The following is an 18,935-nucleotide window of genomic DNA, read 5'->3' as shown; positions in this document are numbered from 1 at the left end:
ACTGCAAGAAGAGAGGCTTGAAAGGGCAGGCCCGCACTCCCATTTTGGAGGGGGGAATTGACTGACAGGAGAGTCCGCCAACCACAGGAAGCAGAGCGGAGGGGCCCTTTGAGAAGCTGAATGGGCTTCTTTATGTGGGAACAGATCGGTGAGAGGACGGGAGGGGGAAGGGGGAGGATGAATGAGGTCTATTGTCTGCTGGGGGGGACGAGGATTACGTCAGAGGCCAGACCCTCAGGGGAAGAGGGGGAAAAAAGCAAACCAGGAGTCATGCATTCTCTCCTCTCCAGTCTTAGCTCTCCATCAGGACCCTCCCTCAGATCAGCCGTTCCTTCAGTCGCAGGACCAGAGATTCCAAAACTTCGTACTTTGGCGGGGGGGGGAACCTAGCTGCGCAAGAATGACATCACCAAAGGCTACCTGCAAGGGCCTTTCTGATTGCAGAGGAGTCTGCTTGTTGCATCTCTGAATGAGTGCTGCTGGACTTCTCTTCCTTGCCGACTGGCTTCTTTCACCAGGCAGGCTGTAGCACCACATCTGGATGCTTTTGACTCCTTAGCCTCTCTCCGAAACTCAAGCAAGCGGGAAAACTGGCTTCAGGTGAGGCTCCCTGTTACAGCTGGCAGGCTGGGTTCATGCAACAATCTCACTGGGCTAACTTGAGGTTGGATATGTGTAGTCCAGAGTGCTGTGGGAAACCCAGCCGTTGTCTTAGCATATTGTGTGAATCAAGCTATCAGGATGCTGTTTTGGTTCTGGGATGTAACATGTTAAGTGAAGGTAATATTTTCTCTTTTTGTCTTTAAGTTTTGAGTTCAAACTGTCCGCTGAATGCAGTCACAGTCTATCATAGTCCCAGGACTCCTGACCAGGAATCATGTGCCAGTTGGATAATTTGCTAAAAAACAAAGCCTGTTACACTTTAAAAGTAAGCCCTCACATATGACCCACATCCATACCAGGTGGAGTTTGGATCGCACTGTTGGGGCCACCATCTTGACTTTTTTGACTGCAGCCTGCAGACTTCCTCGTACTGAATGTGTGTTGACTGGTAAGAGTCCCTCCAGCAGTCTCATGGCTACACTGTGAGTGCTGAACTGGCTGGAAATAGATTTTGGAATACAATTTAGGAGCTAGACCTATTAGTCTTAAATTGTTTGGATCCAGGCTACCTGCAGGATCATCTCTTCTGAATAGAATCTACCTATCCTGTTCAGTCAACTCAAGAAGACCTGCTTTGGGCTCCTCTTCTGGAAAAGTTAAGGGGCCAGGACCTCCAAAGCAGGATGACACATTCCTCTGGAGCAGGGTTTCTCAACCTTGACAATTCTAAGATGTGTGGACTTCAACTACCACAATTCCCCAGCCAGCCCCAGGGAGTTGAAGTCCACACATTTTATAGTTCCTAGGGTTGAGAAACACTACTCTGGAACATGCTACTCTCCAATATTCAGATGGCCCCCACAATTTTAATATTCTGGAAAGCCTAAAGATCTAGCTTTTCTGTAGAACATTTGGATCCAGAATTGCTTGTGATGTGGAGCCATCCACTCTTATTCTAATTCTACTTTTAATGTTAATATCCCAAATTAAATATTATTTAAATTATCAGTTCATTGTTTCCTGATGTACTTGCCAAAGCCACTGGGAAGGGGGAATGCCAGTCATGGAAACAAATAAAATAAGTAGGATTTCTGGCAAGAACCCAGCTGCAATGGAAAACCTTTTTGCACTTGATCTTCCAACAAGCTTTTGGCAAAGTCCTTCATCAAGGGCTCTTAAACATCACCACCACAGGATGGCTTTTCTTATGAACTGGACAGGAAACAGAGAGAAGGAATCCACTGACCTTCCCACAAGGAAGGGGTGTAAGAAGTGGAGTTTCCCAATCACTATCATGTTTACATCTATAAGTGAACTGGAGGCCAGAATGAAGCTGTGAAGTGCAGCAGTGTCTGTAGCCCATCAAGATGATAGCCAAATAATGACAAAGATGTGTTGATGTCATCACACAAATGCCAATCTTACGTACATGTGTCTCCGTGTCTGATGCAAGTCTGTAAGTTGTGGCATTTATATGATGATCTTCTCACACATGTTACCATTTGCCCCACCTGCATACAACTCTAGTAAAATCTCGAGTTTATAGGTGGCATCCCTACTCTTGGTCCTTGTTCAAAGGACCATGTGGAGGTGCAGGAAATAGTTAATGCTGCTAAAGATTTGGCTTTGGTACAGTAAGCCACACATCCATTTTAGAGAGATTGGTTGAGGCATGCATGCATGCATGCAAAAAACAAGATGACGTGAACAAGCCTTCACACACTCCCCTACACACACACACACACACATAATATCAGATATATCTGAAGTAGAGCATGGTGCATAAAAGCTTATGCTGCAATAAATCTGCAAGTCTTTAAAATGACAGACCGGATTTTTTCCCTTCTTCCTTTCACTGGCCCTTTTGCCAGCGCTGTTCTGCCCTCTTGTGGTAGATGAATGCCCAACTCCATCATGCCAAGGTCACGCTGGCAGTGATGCAGCAAAAGTCCACAGGAGATGACCAAACAGAACCACCGTAAATGAAATTAGCTGGAGCCAGGCCGAGAGGAAAGGTTCCCCGAGCTACTTTTAGAGATTGAAGTGACTCAACAAATTGCCCTGTGATCGTTTTCCCATCCAGAGCGATGAGGCACTCTGGAAGACCTTTGCTATATTTGTATGTGTCGATGCTGCATTCAGAGCTCATGAGCAAAAAAAGGGAAAGTGGAAACTTTCTCAAGTCTCAAAGAGGAGGATGCAGTCAACATGTCAAAGGAAAGATGATGAGTTACATCTTATGAAATTTACAACATGCACTGTTCTAGGAGTAAACAGGCTTTTAAGTTACAGGAAGAGACATTTCAGCCCTTAAAAGTTCATTAAGTCTTCTCTAGGAAAGACAGCTATAATTCATCCATTTCTTTTTTCTTTGCACTCTCTCTCTCTCTAACTCCTGAAACCTCCTTCATAGCTAAATAGACTGGAAAGTCTAATGCCGCCATGGCCCTCATGGAGAGTTGAGATAATATTGACTAAAACAACTATTGTATCAGAGGATTCAAAAAACAAACATGATGTACAGTACTAGTGAGAAAGATATATAGTGGATATCACACATACGCACGCGCACACACACACCCATTTGCCAAAATATTATAAGTGTCTCTCTGGAAGAGAAGGAAGTGAGAAAACCATGTAACTTTTAGTCTTGTGTGTCAGACAGAATTAACAATAGTACTATACTTGATCTGAACTAAAAGGCCAAGAAGCCTTAGGGCTGTAATAAAGATCTGAGTTGATTTGATTAATGGTAGTACAATAACTTATTAAAATGTATTCCATAGTATTAATGTTAATTTTATTTGTATTTCCTATTTAAGAGAAGAAATAATTGCCCTGAGTAAGAGTTCTATATTGCTAGTCCCAATTCGCTAATCCTATTTTTATTTATTTGATTTTTGGCACCACCCAACTCCAAACTGACTCTGGGCAGCTTACAACATAAAGAAAACAAGATAGAAATACAATAAGGTAAATAAAATACAATAAAATAAATAAACAAGATGGAAAATCCAGACAACCAACCAAAACATATACAACATATGTCAAACATATGTCAAACAAGAGGTTCCATCCACCTTTCCCCAAGGCCTGGGAGAACAGCCAGCTCTTTAAAGCTTACTGGAATGCCGTCAGGGTGGGAGCCATCTGGATTTCAGCAGGGACCTCATTCCAGAAGACGGAAAGATTACACTATTTAATCAAGGGGACCTGGAATGAGCCCACTCTGCCAGCTCATAGTGGCCAGGCAGAAACCACGGGAGATGGGTGGTCCCTCAAATACCGGACTGTATTCCATGTAGGGCTTTATAGCTGGTAACCAGCACCTTGAAGTACACTCAGAAGCATACATACTAGCAACCAGTGCCATTCATGAAGCCCACTATTGCTCATGCCACTGCATTCTGGATCAGTTGAAGTTTCTGGTCTTCAAGGGCAGCTCATTGTAGATGAGTGTTGCAGTAATTGAGCCATGAGGTGACAAAGGTGTGAGTGACTGCCTGGAGGGCCCCCTGATCCAGGAAGGGGCACAATTGGCACAGCAGATGGAGCTGTGCAAAGGCCCGCTTGGCCACAGCTGCCACCTGCTTTTTGAGCAGGAGCTGTAAGTGCAAGAGGACCCCCAGATTATACACAATTCCTGAATGGGGAGGTACAACCTCATCTGGGAGTAAAGATGGAAGACCTCCAGATGTAGGAGGTCCCAACAACCACCGCCACTCCATTTTGGAAGGATTGAGTTGGAATTTCTCCCCATCCAGGTCCACACAGCTTCCATGCATTGGGTTAGGGCAGTGTTTCTCAACCTTGGCTGGCTGGGGAATTTTGGGAGTTGAAGTCCATGCATCTTCAAGTGGCCAAGGTTGAGAAACACTGGATTAGGGCTTTGACAGCCTTGCTTGGCTAGCCTGGGGTTGAAAGATATAATTGGTTATCATCAGTGTATTAATGAAAACAGACCCTTACCTAGAGATATCATATAGACGTTGAACAAGAGGGGAGAGAGTGTCAAGCTCTGTGGAATCCCACAAAGGAGGGGCTAGGGAGCAACCTGTCCGCCCTCGCCAACACCAACTATAACTGACCCTGAAGGAAAGAGGAGAACCACTGAAAAACAGTGCTCCCAATTCGCAACCCCTGGAGCGTGTCCAGAAGAATACCATGGTCAGTGGTATCGAAAGCCACTGAGAGACCAAGGAACACAAGGAAGGACACACCACCCCCATCCCGGCTCTGCCACAGGTCATCTATAAGCGCAACTAAGTCTGTCTCTATACTGAAGTCTGGCCTGAAACCTGACTAAAATGGATCTAGATAATCCACTTCCTCCAGGGTTCTCTGCAATGCAGTCCAAGCACTTTATCAATAACCTTCCTAAAAAGGGAAGATTGGAGACAGGACAATTGTTATCTAAGATACTTGGGTCTAGGGATAACCTCTGGAGGAGGGTGTGCTCCACTGCCTCCTTCAAGGTTAGAGACAACCCCCTCTCTCAAAAAGGTTGATACCACTGCATGAACCCAACTACAGGTCACCTCCCTGGCCACCTTAACAATCCAGGAGTAGCTTGGTTCCAACAAGCAGTTGGCCAGACTAACAGCACAGAGAACCCTGTCCACTTCCTTGAGAGTCACTGATTCAATCTCATCCCAGATTACACCACCAGACCAAGCCCCCAACACCTTGGCCAGACCTGCCCAATCAGAGTCCAACTTGGCAATAGCCAGAATATTCTTCCCAGCAGGCCTGCAGATGGTCCTGTGGCCATTCCTACCTAGCAAAGACCGGGTCACCTTAAATAGGGCCACTGGGTGACTATTGGCAGACACAGTCAGGATGGAGAAATATTGACATTTCACCACCCTTATCGCCATGAGGTAATACCTAATCTGGGCTCTTCTCTGGCTTCAGTCCCTTCCGAGTCTTCCTCCAACAGCCCTCTTCTGGCGCTTCATCTCCCAAAAGCCCTCCTTTTGTACACCTGGAAGCAGCCAAGAAGGACTTCCGTCAGAACTGGTGAAACTAACTATATCCAGGGAAGGAAAAAAGTATTTAAAATAATGGGTAGCCATTCCTAATCTATCAACTGACTTATTTCTTAACCAGTGAAATCGGTAAAAATTTTGCCAGCTTTGCCTTCTAGCCCAAGTAAGAATAATAATGATAAAGATGTGGTCCATCCTTCCTTCCTTCCTTCCATCCATCCTTCCATCCATCCATGGTTCATTGGTGGATGCATCAGATGGGACAGTACGAATACAAGGGGGACTCAGAGGAGAGGGCCCATTTAAAAAAATTATCAATGAAAAAGATGGACATGGTTTCCTTTGATAAGTTCTTCAAAGCCCCACTCATGGAAAGGAATATAATTGGTGTCTCCTTTCCCTGCGTGGGTGGGAGGGATAAAGAAGCAGGAGAATCAACCAATCAGGGGCTACAATAAGCATGGTCCAGATAGAACAGGAGGCCCTTCAAGGTTCCAAAGAAAAGGAAGTTGAAATCCAGAAAGGGTTTTCTTAAGGTGGCTTCATTTCCAGCCGCTTTCCACACGGAAGTCAAGCTGCTTATAGCTGTAGTGCAGAAAAACCTTAGTCCTCCAAAATCCAGCAACTGGAAGTGTAATTAGGATTCACCACAACATGGTGGTTTGTTTGCATTTGGCAATGTGATGTGACCCCAGCCATTACTTATTAATCAAGCCATGGCTCAGGACAGTGCATGAACCTGGCCAGTTTCTTTGCAGCACCTAGAATTGGTGATTGTGTCTTTCCTAACATGCCACAAACAGGGAGACCTTTATACAATTTTTACACATGAGTCACAATTACTGGTACAGAGCATACTGTAAGGGTGTACTAATTACATAAGGGTTAAGCAGAATGTTAATATAGGGACATGCAAAGCAAATACTTGGTGTTTAGCTAAGGGTGAATAACTTGAATGTTTATCCTAAAGGTGTGTAGTGAGTACAACTTGTGGTTTACATAGCAAGTGTCAGTTGCTGAGTTGTTTTTGAGTATGGGAAGGGTCAATTAATCCAGCCCAATAGCAAAATATGACATCATTACACTCTAGCAAATATTTCTACCGCATTTGGGATTAAAATACCTCTTAGAAGAATATAATTTCTCTGATTGTGTGAATTGTGATGAGCATGTGAAGCAGAAAAGGCTTGTTCCACACACACGTGCTTCTAGCTTTCCCTCCCCAGACCTTTTGCTGAACTTGGGAGGGTATACTGAGAATATATGGGTTGGAGAAAAAACATCACCACCACCACTCCACCAGCACATTCCTCTACACAGTCAGGACACAGATGAAAAATCTCCAAAACTTTATTAACAGTCTTCAGAGTCTTGTCAGACACCCAAGGACTTGTTCAATGATGTTCCCAGGTGAAAGACTCTAAGTCAGGGTTTCTCAACCTTGGCAACTTTAAGACGGGTGGACTTCAACTCCCAGAATTCCCCCCCAGCATATGCTGGCTGGGGAATTCTGGGAGTTGAAGTCCACCAGTCTTAAAGTTGCCAAGGTTGAGAAACCCTGCTCTAAATACGCATACAAGCAAGTTTATATAGTCAATTTCACACAAGTCATTTCAAACAGTGCAATCACACTGGCTAGTCCACATATGGACATTTACACATTTCTAAGCAAGTGGAAAATCCCCCCAAAGTTTACCTTTGCGCATGCGGAACAATAGTGGGATTTCCATAGCCCTCACATTTCTAGATGTGGACCCCAGCCCCAAAAGATGGCCTTCCTCTGTCTTTGATTATAAATTATAAATCCGAGAGCAAGAATTGCCATACTATTAATCTCTGTAAGGTGTTTTAAGAGCCTTTGTATATATATATTTTTAGCTTAGTAGTGGAGGAGGAATAATACAAGGACTTGATAGATATTAAAAATGAATAATCTCTTTGCTTATAGAACACGATTGGGGAAAACATATAGCTGCTTTCCCATCTGATACCTTCCAGTTATGTTGGGACTACAACATCCAGGATTCTCCAGCCAGGCTTTGCTGCAGGGGAATTCTGGGAGTTGCAATCACAGCACATCTGGAGAGCATCCATGTAGGGAACTGACGTACAGCTGGAAGAAGCTGATGTACAGCTGCTAGACTCTTCCTTTGAAGAGGAATATATTGGCCAATTGCACAAGCAGAATCATATGATTCAGATGATAAAGTTCTATTCTGATGTCATCTTCAGCAGAACCTTGAGATCCTCTGATTCCTATTGCCCACATTTAGTCATGCTGCTCCTCAGATTTTCTTCAGTGCTGTTTCTGATCTGGTTTCCTACAAGAATCTGGTCTTGCTTACACTGTGACCCAGTGTTTAAGAGCAATATGGCTAAGCTCCGGACTGACATTGTCTCAAAGAAGATACGGGACACTCGCTTGAAGACACGGGCTGAAGTTCTCCTCAGCGGTCTTGAGGGGGATTTTTTTCTGCATTATGCCACTAGCCAGTTTTCAGGATTGGCAGGTACAGCTTTGTATTGCTTTGCCTGCAGGTCAGCCCTGCACTCTGGGCCTTTGCTCGTTTGACTGGAAGATGAATGCAGAACCCTCTTGCTTCAACAGCATAAATGATTAAAATGTCTTTCTGTTAACTGATACGATTTGCTGCTGAGAGAATGACGTTCCACCTGCTCACCCTCCTCCAGCAGGTTGTGAATTGCAATATGAAATGTAGTACAGGAGGACCGCAGGTGGCTCTTGGCTAGTGCCTGTGGCATCACTGGTGATGTTCAATGTCTTCCCACCTACCCAATGTAATTGTATCATCAACATCTTAAAAGCTGTAACCCTGCCAGGATTGAACCCACTTGCACAAATTTCCACTTCTATAATCACGCCTTTCTTCTCTATATCGATTTTCCCCATCCTACCCCTTCTGAGAATAAGGTCAGGAGCAGGGGTGGGGGGAGTAAAAGCAAGATTTCATGTGATGCTGAATTTGGGAGTCTCCTGGCTGTGGGGCTATGAGTCTGCATCCAGTGATTCATCCCTGGAAACCCAGCTAGTTAGAATTGTTTCAAGGTATTTTTTTTTTCTTCCTGGACAGGCTGATCTCTCCCAGACCGCATCACTCCAAGAGTCCTTCCCCCCATTTTTAAAGAAAAGAAATCCTCCACAGTGCCAGCATTTCAGGAGTCAACTCTCTTAGTTTTTTTTCCCCAAAGTTGCTGTAGCGTATTGACTGAATCTTTATTACAGCCAAAGGCCAGAGAAAAATGGTGCAACTGAAAGCAGCTAAAAAATAATTAAATAAACGTTAGGAATAATGCAGGCAATTGTAATAGTTGATATAAAAGGCATGTTACAACTGTGAGAGACCTTTCCACAATTGGTGCCTAATTTTCATGGCCGCTGCACAGTATTTTGCTACAACCTGAATTGTAAATGATTTACAGACTGAAAAAAGGATGAACATAGAAGTATTGTCAGACCTTCCAGGGTACTGATTTAAAAGAGGCAGGATATAGGCATTACGAATATCTCTATAGATGGCACAATAAAATTACACATGTTGGATGGTTTCAAGCATGAGCTTATTTATTTCTTATTTTTACTTCTGCCCACCACAATGGATACACTCTTGGCAGCTTACAATCATCAGTGCCCAATAAAACACCCATGGTACAAACACCCTGAGAGTGGCTGGAAAATGGAAATAGGGAAACAAACAATACATGGCAGTGTTCCTCGTTCAAAGGTCCTCTTTGAAAGGAGCATCAGCCACAGTCAGTTGCTTGGTCTCCAACATGGATGCGTCTGTGCAGTACGACTATTTTTTCCCAACCGGGTGAATAATTATTATTGGATTGGATCTCAGCTTAATCAGTTGTGCTGAACTCAATGGGACAAGTAAGTGAATCATGATCATGTCTCCAGGGACTTCCTGGAGCACCCTCACATGCAACCTTTCCTCCTTCCCATCCTTAATGGAACCCACCCCTTGCTGTGATGACAGAGCTGACAGCATTAAGACAAATTGTCCTCCCCTGTTTTGTGGCTGCTGATTGTTCTCTGGGATGGGAAACGGGCAGGTAAGGCTAGGCAAATCATGGCTTGGGGTCAAGGCAAGGCCAATGGCAATTGGTAAAGCTGGGGTTGGAAGACATTCTGGTGATGCTATAAATAACTCACAAAGAAAATGTTGCTCATCCTATTTGAAGGCATCCGAGATGAACATTATTCCTGTGCCACCAATGTGTGTGGTAATTCTGTCAGAACGAGGCCAGACTGTTTTGCTTAGAATCCAGCATTTGACTCAAGGAAGCAACAGAAAAAGGAGAGAGACATAGAAATGGGAATAGATGAGGAAAAGGAAGGGAAAAAAAGAGAAGTGGCTCTTTACGTACATTGATAGAGCAGGAAGTTAAGGTGGGCTAATGCTCATGCCAAAAGCTTCATTGAAAAGGGTGATTTTTAAAGGGCAATTAATAAGAAGCAGTGTTCTGCAAGACATTGGATGTCTGGAAGCTGGATAAGATACAGTAAGACAATTGTATCCTTTCACAGGATAAAATCAGCTTTAAGCTGTACAGGGGAGATAGGAAAAATGCTTTTTTTGCACCCCACTCAAGAGCCCATCCAAATGTACTACCAAACTTGAAATGGCAATTGGGAAAAGATCTGTGAGTGATATGCCATTTTTCACTGTTCTGAGGAGAGAAATGCAAGCATTTCTGTGAAGGATGCACAGTTTGAGACTCCGAAGACTTCACGCACCCCAAATGCTTTGAGTGAGACCTCCAGAATGGCTCCAACAACATGAACAAAGAATAAAAGAATAAAATACAGATGAATACTTCCAGGATTTACAAAACTTTCCACAGAAGAGAATTATTAATAGAGGGGGGAAATTATTAATTTAACATGCTTAAGTGTACTTAATTAAATTTATTTCAATTAAATGCATAGTTCAGTTAAATTAAATTTAGACTTTGTACTGATTTTGTCTTACACAGCACTCAGACTGTGTGTGGTATGGCCTAACAACCTTGTGTATCTCTGCCATGATGTAAGGTACAAATTAGTTTTAAAAACAAAACTCCCCAGAAAATGGAAAATCCTAGCTACTTTCATGCATTTTGCATTTACTCCATCCAAGCCTTACCCTTTCCCCTCAAAGTTTCCTCCACTACTAAAGTATGGTCCACCTCTGAGTTACGGGGTACCATGCATTTAAAAAAATATTTTAAAATCTATAATTCACTTCTTCCCAGTTAAATCCATGATTGATGCCTTGATCCAAGAGGTGAGGCTCACAGCAGGAAAACTGCTTCAAACCCAACTTACAGGTGAGGATCTCAGCACCTATTGCATGTCTGTCTGTCCATCTATCTGTCTATCAATCATCTATTATCTATCTATCTTCTATCATCTATCTTCTATCTATTATCTATCTACATATCTATCTATCTATCTAATCTCCAGTCTTTCCTCTCTAAAGAAAAAAAATCTTGTGTTTCTGCAGATGAGGCTTTGCTGGAAGAATTGGTGGCCTTCAGGAGAGAAACAACCATGAAACTCAAGAGGGCCTTAAAGGAGTATCAAGTACAAGGTATTGCGTCTTTCCTAATTTCTGCTAGTCTGATTTAGGAGTCCTTATTCTGATTTGGAAATCTTGGCTGTCCTTACCTTCATTCCATAATTATTCCATAATAGAAGTTATGGATGTGCTCAAAGCAGTAAAATGATCTGCAGCCTACAGAACCTTACTTCAGAGGAACAGCTAAAAAAGAAATAATCATGTTTTAGAAACTACAATGCCTAGGACAGGGATAATGAAAGGAAAGAGTGTAGGTAAACATACTTTCTGATTGTTCTAGAATTTGATTGATTCTTCTTTTTGGCTAAAGACAATTTAAAAAATAAAATTAGGATACAGTATAGTCAAAAATATAAATTAAAATTAACATGAATTACTGATATCTTAAGTAACTGAATCATTAAAATTATTGCTTATGTGCAGAAATTAATAAAGAGGGCTACTTTTGTTGGTATTATTTTAATCTGTAAACTGCCCAAAGTTGCTGGGAGCTGGGCAGCATATAAATTTAATAAATAAATAAATAAATAAATAATAATAATAATAATAATAATTATTATTATTATTATTATTATTATTATTATTATTATTCTGTTATCATTCAAGCAGAAAAAATATTTCACACAGTATAACATTAACCGGGAACAGATGTCCCTAGACATTGCAGTGAATTAATTCCAAATTAAAATTTTTAAAATCCGTTGGTAAAGTTTTATCCTGGACTATGCCTTTCAGAGCTTATGTGAGGATTGTTGTCCATCTCAATATTCTCACCTAAAAGAACTTCCTGGGAATCTTTCTGGCACGTAGTAATGGTGTTTTGGGTTTTTTGGAAGTTTTCAAACATACAAACTATTTCTCATAGATACACAGATTGAAAAGGTATAAAAGCTTCATAATTTGGTTCTGTAGAACTGGAACATTTGGTGCTGGAATTGAAGGGGAATGTGGGAACAATTTGGATGTGAAGAAAAGTCTATGGATAATGTATCATTTGAGGCATGAGCATTCATTTTTGGAATCTCTTTCCTTGTAGGTTGTGATGAAAAAATATGTGGTAAGTTGCTGGGTCTTAAGTGGGTGGGTGGGACAGGAGATAAAAGCTAGTGTGATTGAATAATGAGAGCACAGGATGTGGCCTGGGAGCAGCTCTGGGGTGGCCCCTGGGGGATCAAGGGAACAAACAGAAGTGACTGCAAAATTATCTTGCACACATGTGGATCAAATAGTGGCAAACCACAACAGAGCAGCAAAAGGAAGGAAGAATTGCTGTAGGGGGATGGGGGTGGGGGGGGGGCTGATCCATATGATCTAGATTAACATTCCCAAACTTGGTGCCCTTCAGATGTGCAACTCCTAGAAATCCCAGACTGCATGGCTGACATTTTGTGTTATAGTCACAAAACATCTGGAGAGCACCAGGTTGGGGAAGGCTGAACGAGGTAGAGAAATGACCCAAGGCAACATTTATGTGTCAGCCCCACTAGATGGATCCGATCAGGAAATCAACTCCACAGGAAGACCAGAACTGCTTTTATTGAGATTGGCTACAATAACAGGATCTTGCAAGTCTGATGGTGCTGGACCTCCTCCTCCTTCTTATACTTCAGTCAGTTAGGGCAGTGTCTGCCTGAGCCACTTCTGAATGTTAACTTGTTTCTCAGGATTTAAAAAAAAATATTTCAGCCCCTTTTGCCTAGGTAATAGTTCCTGCATATCTCTGTCAAGGTCATCTTCCTTACCTTCTCCATTATGTGTAGCCAAGGGTTGAATTTGGGGATTTAAGTTGTAGAGAGAGGCAATTCAGGCCAAAGCCTAGGGTCTAGGGAGAGGTTACTGAATTCTAGAGGTATCCTCTAGATATCTAGGTATCAATAGACCCAACTGTCTGCTACATGATAGAAACCATTTGTGTTCATTGCCCTGTGAACCTCTGTGTTAACTTTTTCATTCTGTTTGATTCACTGGAACGTTACTGCATAGAACATTCTACAGGATAGAACGTATGGATGAGGGGATTATTTAATTACAAGTTTTTAAAAAAGCCTCACCCAAAAATACCAACAACAAAAAAAACAGCTAACTACAAAACCAAACCGTAAACAAAAATCAAAACTAGAAGAATGTACGTAATAATAACAGACAATAACAAGCAAAACATTAAAAAAGGGAAAATTATGAACAATCTTGGCGTATTGCCTTATGTCAAGCATTAAATCGTAGATGAAAATTTCAAATTAGAAAGAAAGAAAAAACCTTTCTTGTTCAGGGGTGGCCACACATAAAAAAACAGGTGAGCTTCAATCCCACTATTGCAGCTGCCATCTTGACTGTTGGACCTCATTCTGTGGACACCCCTGCTATTTTTATAAAATAAATTCAGCATAGACCCCTCTCAAATAGATGACAGGGTACTAGGCTGAATTTATTTTATTTCCTTGGTACCTGGCTGGGGCCATATATGGTCTTGAGCTGCCCCACCCCCATTGCAGGAATTGGGGTTGGGCCAGGTAGGTCATCCTGAACTAGTCTTTCCTTGCTTGGTGATTTTACAAGTGAATTTCTCACGCTTTCTTTCTCTACCCTCCCTGGCTCATCCTCCCTCTGTTGCAGTTGCACTGAAATATGAAGTATTTAATTGCAGAAGATGTCTACCAACAGCGGCCTACTGCTTGTCACTAAGTCAGTGCTTTGGTAAGTAGTTGGAATTTAAGGTGGAAAATGAACTATACAGGTAGTCCTCACTTACCAACTGCAATTGGGACCGGCAACTCTGTCGCTAAGCAATGCAGTCGTAAAATGAAATGTCACTGACCGTGCTGACTTATGACATCAGTTCCAGCTGTGGTCATTAACCGAATCACCCGCAGTCATTAAGTGCGACATCACGTGACCACAACTTGCAACTTCCTGCCAGCTTCCCCATTGACTTTGCTTGTCAGAAGCCGGCTGTGAAGTTTGCAAAGGCGATCATGTGACCGTGGGATGGTACAACCATTGTAAATGAGTGCTGGTTGCCAAGTGCCTGAATCATGATCATGTGACCACAGGGGCGCTGTGACAGCTGCAACTTCGAGGACCGGTCATTAATCACCTTTTTCAGTGCTGTTGTAACTTCGAACAGTTGCTGAACAAGCAATCAGTAAATGAGGATGGATGGATGGATGGATGGATGGATGGATGGATGGATGGATGGATGGATGGATGGATAGATAGATAGATAGATAGATAGATAGATAGATAGATAGATAGATAGATAGACAGACAGACAGACAGACAGATAGATAGATAGATAGATGAGAGAGAGAGAGAGAGAGAGAGAGAGAGATTGTCACTGTCTGGGGAATTCTGGGAGTTGAAGTCCACACATCTTAAAGATGCCAAGGTTGAGAAACACTGGTCTAACCAGTCGAAGTCTTGTGACCTAGGGATGTGCAAAGTAGCTTTTTTAAACAAGGAATGCAGTTCCTCTGCTAACTAATTCTGCATCTCTTGCCACCAGCTACATGTGAGTAGTTACGAAAAGCTGCCGGTGCACGCAAAGTTGACTTCCAGTGTTAGTAATATGCAAGTTTCATATAGACCTGAGTCCCCACCATCCCCAGTAAAATCAGGCCCATACACAGAACACAGTGTGAACTCAGATAGCCTTTTCTGGGTTATATCAGATTTTAGATTTTTAAAAATTATTTTTATCCTGCCTTTTTTTTCATATACAACTCAAGGTGGCAAACATAACTAATGCTCCTTCCTCCTCCTGTTTTCCCCACAACAACCACCCTGTGAGGTGGGTTGGGCTGAGAGAGAGGGACTGGCCCAAAGTCACCCAGCCAGCTTTTGTGCCTAAGGTGGGACTAGAACTCCATCTCCTGCTTTCCAGCCTGGAGCCTTCACCACTAGATGAAACTGGCTCTTAAATTAATGTAATTATATTAATTAATTAAGTTTATTTTTAATTAATTAATTAAATTAATGTAATGTAAAATTAAAATTAAATTAATGTAATGTAAAATTAAAATTGATTAACTTAATGTACTTAAATTAATGTAATTAAGTTAATGTAACCCATTGCGCTGAACTTCTTTTGACTCTTAACGACTGGGATGTTTCCGCCCACTTTCTGCTGATGCTAGTCTTCATTTTGTATTTTCTCTCATGCATTTTTTGACTCACCGTGACATTTTAAATGTTATTTTAAGGCCACTATTTTAGGTGTGCATATGTTGCTATGTCATGCTACTATTGTGTGTGTGTGTGTGCAAGTGTATGTTGTATTACGCTTTGTAATATTGTAGGGTGCCTAGAGAAGGCTTTGGTTTTAAAGGCTCTATAAGAAATACCTTAGAGCGGTGTTGTCCAAACTTGGCCACTTTAAGATGAGTGGACTTCAACTCCCAGAATTCCCCAGCCAGCCATGCTTGCTGGGGAATTCTGGGAGTTGAAGTCCTCATCTTAAAGTGGCCAAGTTTGGACAACACTGCCTTAGAGAATGATTGAAAAATAGGATTTAGATTCCACGTGAATCAATTCAAAGCCTGTGTGTGTGTTGTTTTGATCAGTAGAGGGCAGCACCTACAATTATTCTGGGACACAGCCAGACTGCCATCTTAAAATGCTTTCCTTTACTCCCTGGGATAGCAAGAAGTATGCCAGCATAAATTGCTCTGCCCTGACTGACAAGCCTTCTTCTGCTTCAGTAATTAAGCTGTTGAGTTGTGCTCACTGTCTTAATGTGGAAACAAGTCAAAGAAAACAAGGGGTGGATCCCCTTTTCTTTGTTTCTCCTGGCACCAAGCGTCACCTCCGATAGCAAAAATACCAGCATTTGTTCTCCTTAATACAGAGTGGAGCAGGGCTGGGCTAGTGCAGGTGGGCGCTTAAAGTAGCTGGGGTAGCCACCCCTCACGTTGCCTGACCAACAGGCTCTGGGCCTGTCACCTGTCAGTTGGGCTGGCTCTGAACGTGAGTCTAGCACTCTTCTGGAAGAGCACTAAACCCGTGTCCAAAAATAGCTTGGCAGGTCACAGGTGCCACGGAGAGGGGCGGGGGCAAAGTGGGAGGGAACAATCAATGAAGAGCAAGCCCTGCCCTCCAGTGCTGCAGAGGACTGGCAATGAGTCACTTTGGGCGAGGCGGGCGGCTATATAAATGTGACATATCAATCAATCAATCAATCAATAAAAATAAATGAGCAAGCGGAGTGACAGAATCCAGGTGTAGTTGGGGAGGAGGCAAAATGGCATATACAAAATGTTGTTCTCCTCCATCAGAGTAATAAAAACAATATAAAGTACGGCTACACAAAATCCCTTGATGGCAGAAGCAGCAAAAAACCTGTAATGGCTAATTATTGACAGAACCAGCAACATGTAGCTGGCAAAGTTTGGCTCTCGTTCCTGACTGAAATTGACTTTCTGAGCAGCGCAGGACTATCACTTTCTCAAGGGAACTCTAGTCTTGTTTTAAAAAACCCACAGGTCTAGTGCTCTTTCAAAAGACCACTAAATCCATGTATACAAAGAGCCCATGTAAGATCTAGAGCTTTGCTTGGGGATTGCAAGGGAATGATAATTTGATTAGATGGCTCCATTGTTTATAATCTGATGCTCTCTCTTAGCCTTTTATAATAGTATTATTTTTTTGTACTTTTGAATGTTTTTAAAATTGTTTTTATGGTTGTTTTGTACCCCACCCAGAGTCACACTGTGTGAGAATGGCAACCATATAAATATGATTGATTGATTGATTGATTGATAGATAGATAGATAAATAGATAGAGTCACACTGTGTGAGAATGGCAACCATATAAATATGATTGATTGATTGATTGATTGATTGATTGATTGATTGATAGATAGACAGACAGACAGACAGACAGACAGAGCAAATACCTCTGTAGAAGCCAGATACTGCTATTGCCAACAGCCCAAGGCAAAATGGTTATTTCGAGGGATGGGGGTGCTACAGTAGCTTAAAGTGACTAAGAGGAGCTGGGCAGATTCCATCCCTGACTGTGACATTAACCACATCATCGATGAAGCGCACTAGATCATGTCCACAGCAAGAATTGTATTTTAATTGTAGAACTGTATTTTAGAACTGGAGCATCTAAAGAACATCTATAGCATCAAAGCAGTTTCAGAAGGATATGGCATAAAAAATGATTACCTGGGCAGATGAGGAAGAGCTCAAAGTGAGATTTTACAAATTTGAACATTTATATGTATAGATTTTTTCACAAAGTTATTGTTGGAAGGAGGGTTTTGAGGCACTCTAATATATGTGTCCAACCACATTAAAAGACTTCTGTTCTTCAGGTCTGAAGAGACTACTTTATACTGCTTTAGGATGTTCAAAGGATTCTTTAATATATTATCTGATAATATTATACTGCATTCCTGCAAGGAAGGACACTATTATTCCCATGTTGTAGTAGAGTAAGAAACCTACAACCTTCCTGATGTTGTTGAATTACTATTCTCAGCGCTGCACAACATTGGCTGGTCTGTAGTTCAGCCACATTTGAAGGAGGCACAGATTACCCATCTATCTCCTAGAGGTACCCATCAATTCCAGGTCAGAGGATCCTCTTGAGTCGTAGGCCTCTTGTCCAAGCAGAATCTCTTGATTATTATGTTAGACTGGTCTTTGACTCTTGGTGCTAGGTTCTTTTTCTGGTGCTAAACTTGAGCCATATGCCTTTGCAGAAATCTCTGTCTTCCATTTTGGAAGCATGACTAGTAAGGAGGACTAAAGGGAAGAGGAGAGAACAAATAGATGATGGTTGCTTGGAGCAGACGCTCCATCCCTGGGAAGGAGAAGTGACTGTTTTGCTGGTTTTGAGTCCAAATCTGAGTTCTCTATCTCTAGTTGATAGCCAAGAGCGCCTGGCCCTTCGCTTTGGGCAACCATTGGTGGACCCAGATATCGCTCGAAATGGAGTTGCCATTGTGCTATGTATGGGCGGAGTGCTGTTCCTGGTGATCATAGGCGTGTAAGTATCACAAACAGCCTGCAGTCCCCCTAGAAAGCAATTTCTGGTTTAAAGTTTTTTTTTTTTCCATACCAAAGGTGACTACAAATGACAGCACCCTGGGTACCACGCATGAAGATTTTTGAGAGTCACTAACTCTGCCTTTCTCCTAGGATTATCGTGTACTGGAGAAGTCAGCTCTATAAGTATGTTTAGCTGAGATCTACCCCTTTCTCACTCCTAAGTGACATCTGCTGGCTGAGATCCACTTAAACCTTCAGACCATGAACCATAACCATTCCATAACAACCTTCAACGCAGCTTTGCTCACAGATTGATATTCCTTCTTTTGACCCACATATTTTGCCTTCTAATCCTCTTCTCTTCCCTGTGTTTCCCATAATAAACACAAATCTCTGTGGTTGCAAACTTACTCCATAGTTTAAAAAAAGGGATTCTAGTCTGCTCAAAAGATGACAGATGTTCTTCTCTGTGCAAATGGATTAGTTTTATTTACTCTTGTCAATGGAAGATTAAGAATACATTGAATGATGAAAGGTCACTTAAATGGCCTTCTGGCCTATTTACGCAATTAATAGCCCAAAGATTTTAGCAGCATGCGCTTCCTGTACTTGAAACACACCATGTACCTAGAAGTGAGGAAGTATGGTTAGGAGAGAGAGTGGATTCTTGGATCTGATGGAACTGGACTGAGTTCTAGTCTACGTATAATAACACAGAGAGAAGTGGTGAATGATACTGTGCTACTTTATAAATGAATAAGCA

The 18,935-nt window shown here is 42.1% G+C and overlaps 1 protein-coding gene across 1 annotated transcript; it reads left to right on the top strand.

Moving 5' to 3' along the window:
* Window positions 1–5,478: 5,478 nt before the first annotated feature.
* On the top strand, window positions 5,479–18,365 carry LOC112541201 (izumo sperm-egg fusion protein 2). Its single transcript, XM_088142391.1, has 8 exons — window positions 5,479–5,483; window positions 7,920–8,101; window positions 10,851–10,925; window positions 11,102–11,188; window positions 12,213–12,233; window positions 13,790–13,870; window positions 18,047–18,170; window positions 18,323–18,365. The coding sequence occupies exons 1-8, from the start codon at window positions 5,479–5,481 to the stop codon at window positions 18,363–18,365; spliced, it is 618 nt and encodes a 205-aa protein (XP_087998517.1).
* Window positions 18,366–18,935: the final 570 nt, after the last annotated feature.

The sequence above is a fragment of the Python bivittatus genome, unplaced genomic scaffold, assembly GCF_059951505.1.
Source record: "Python bivittatus isolate LINGU-HERP-01145 unplaced genomic scaffold, Pbiv_v1 ctg000440_np1212, whole genome shotgun sequence".
NCBI classification, from domain to species: Eukaryota; Metazoa; Chordata; class Lepidosauria; order Squamata; family Pythonidae; genus Python; species Python bivittatus.
The sequence above is the reverse complement of the archived record's forward strand: the minus strand, read 5'-3'. Positions and strand labels throughout refer to the sequence as shown.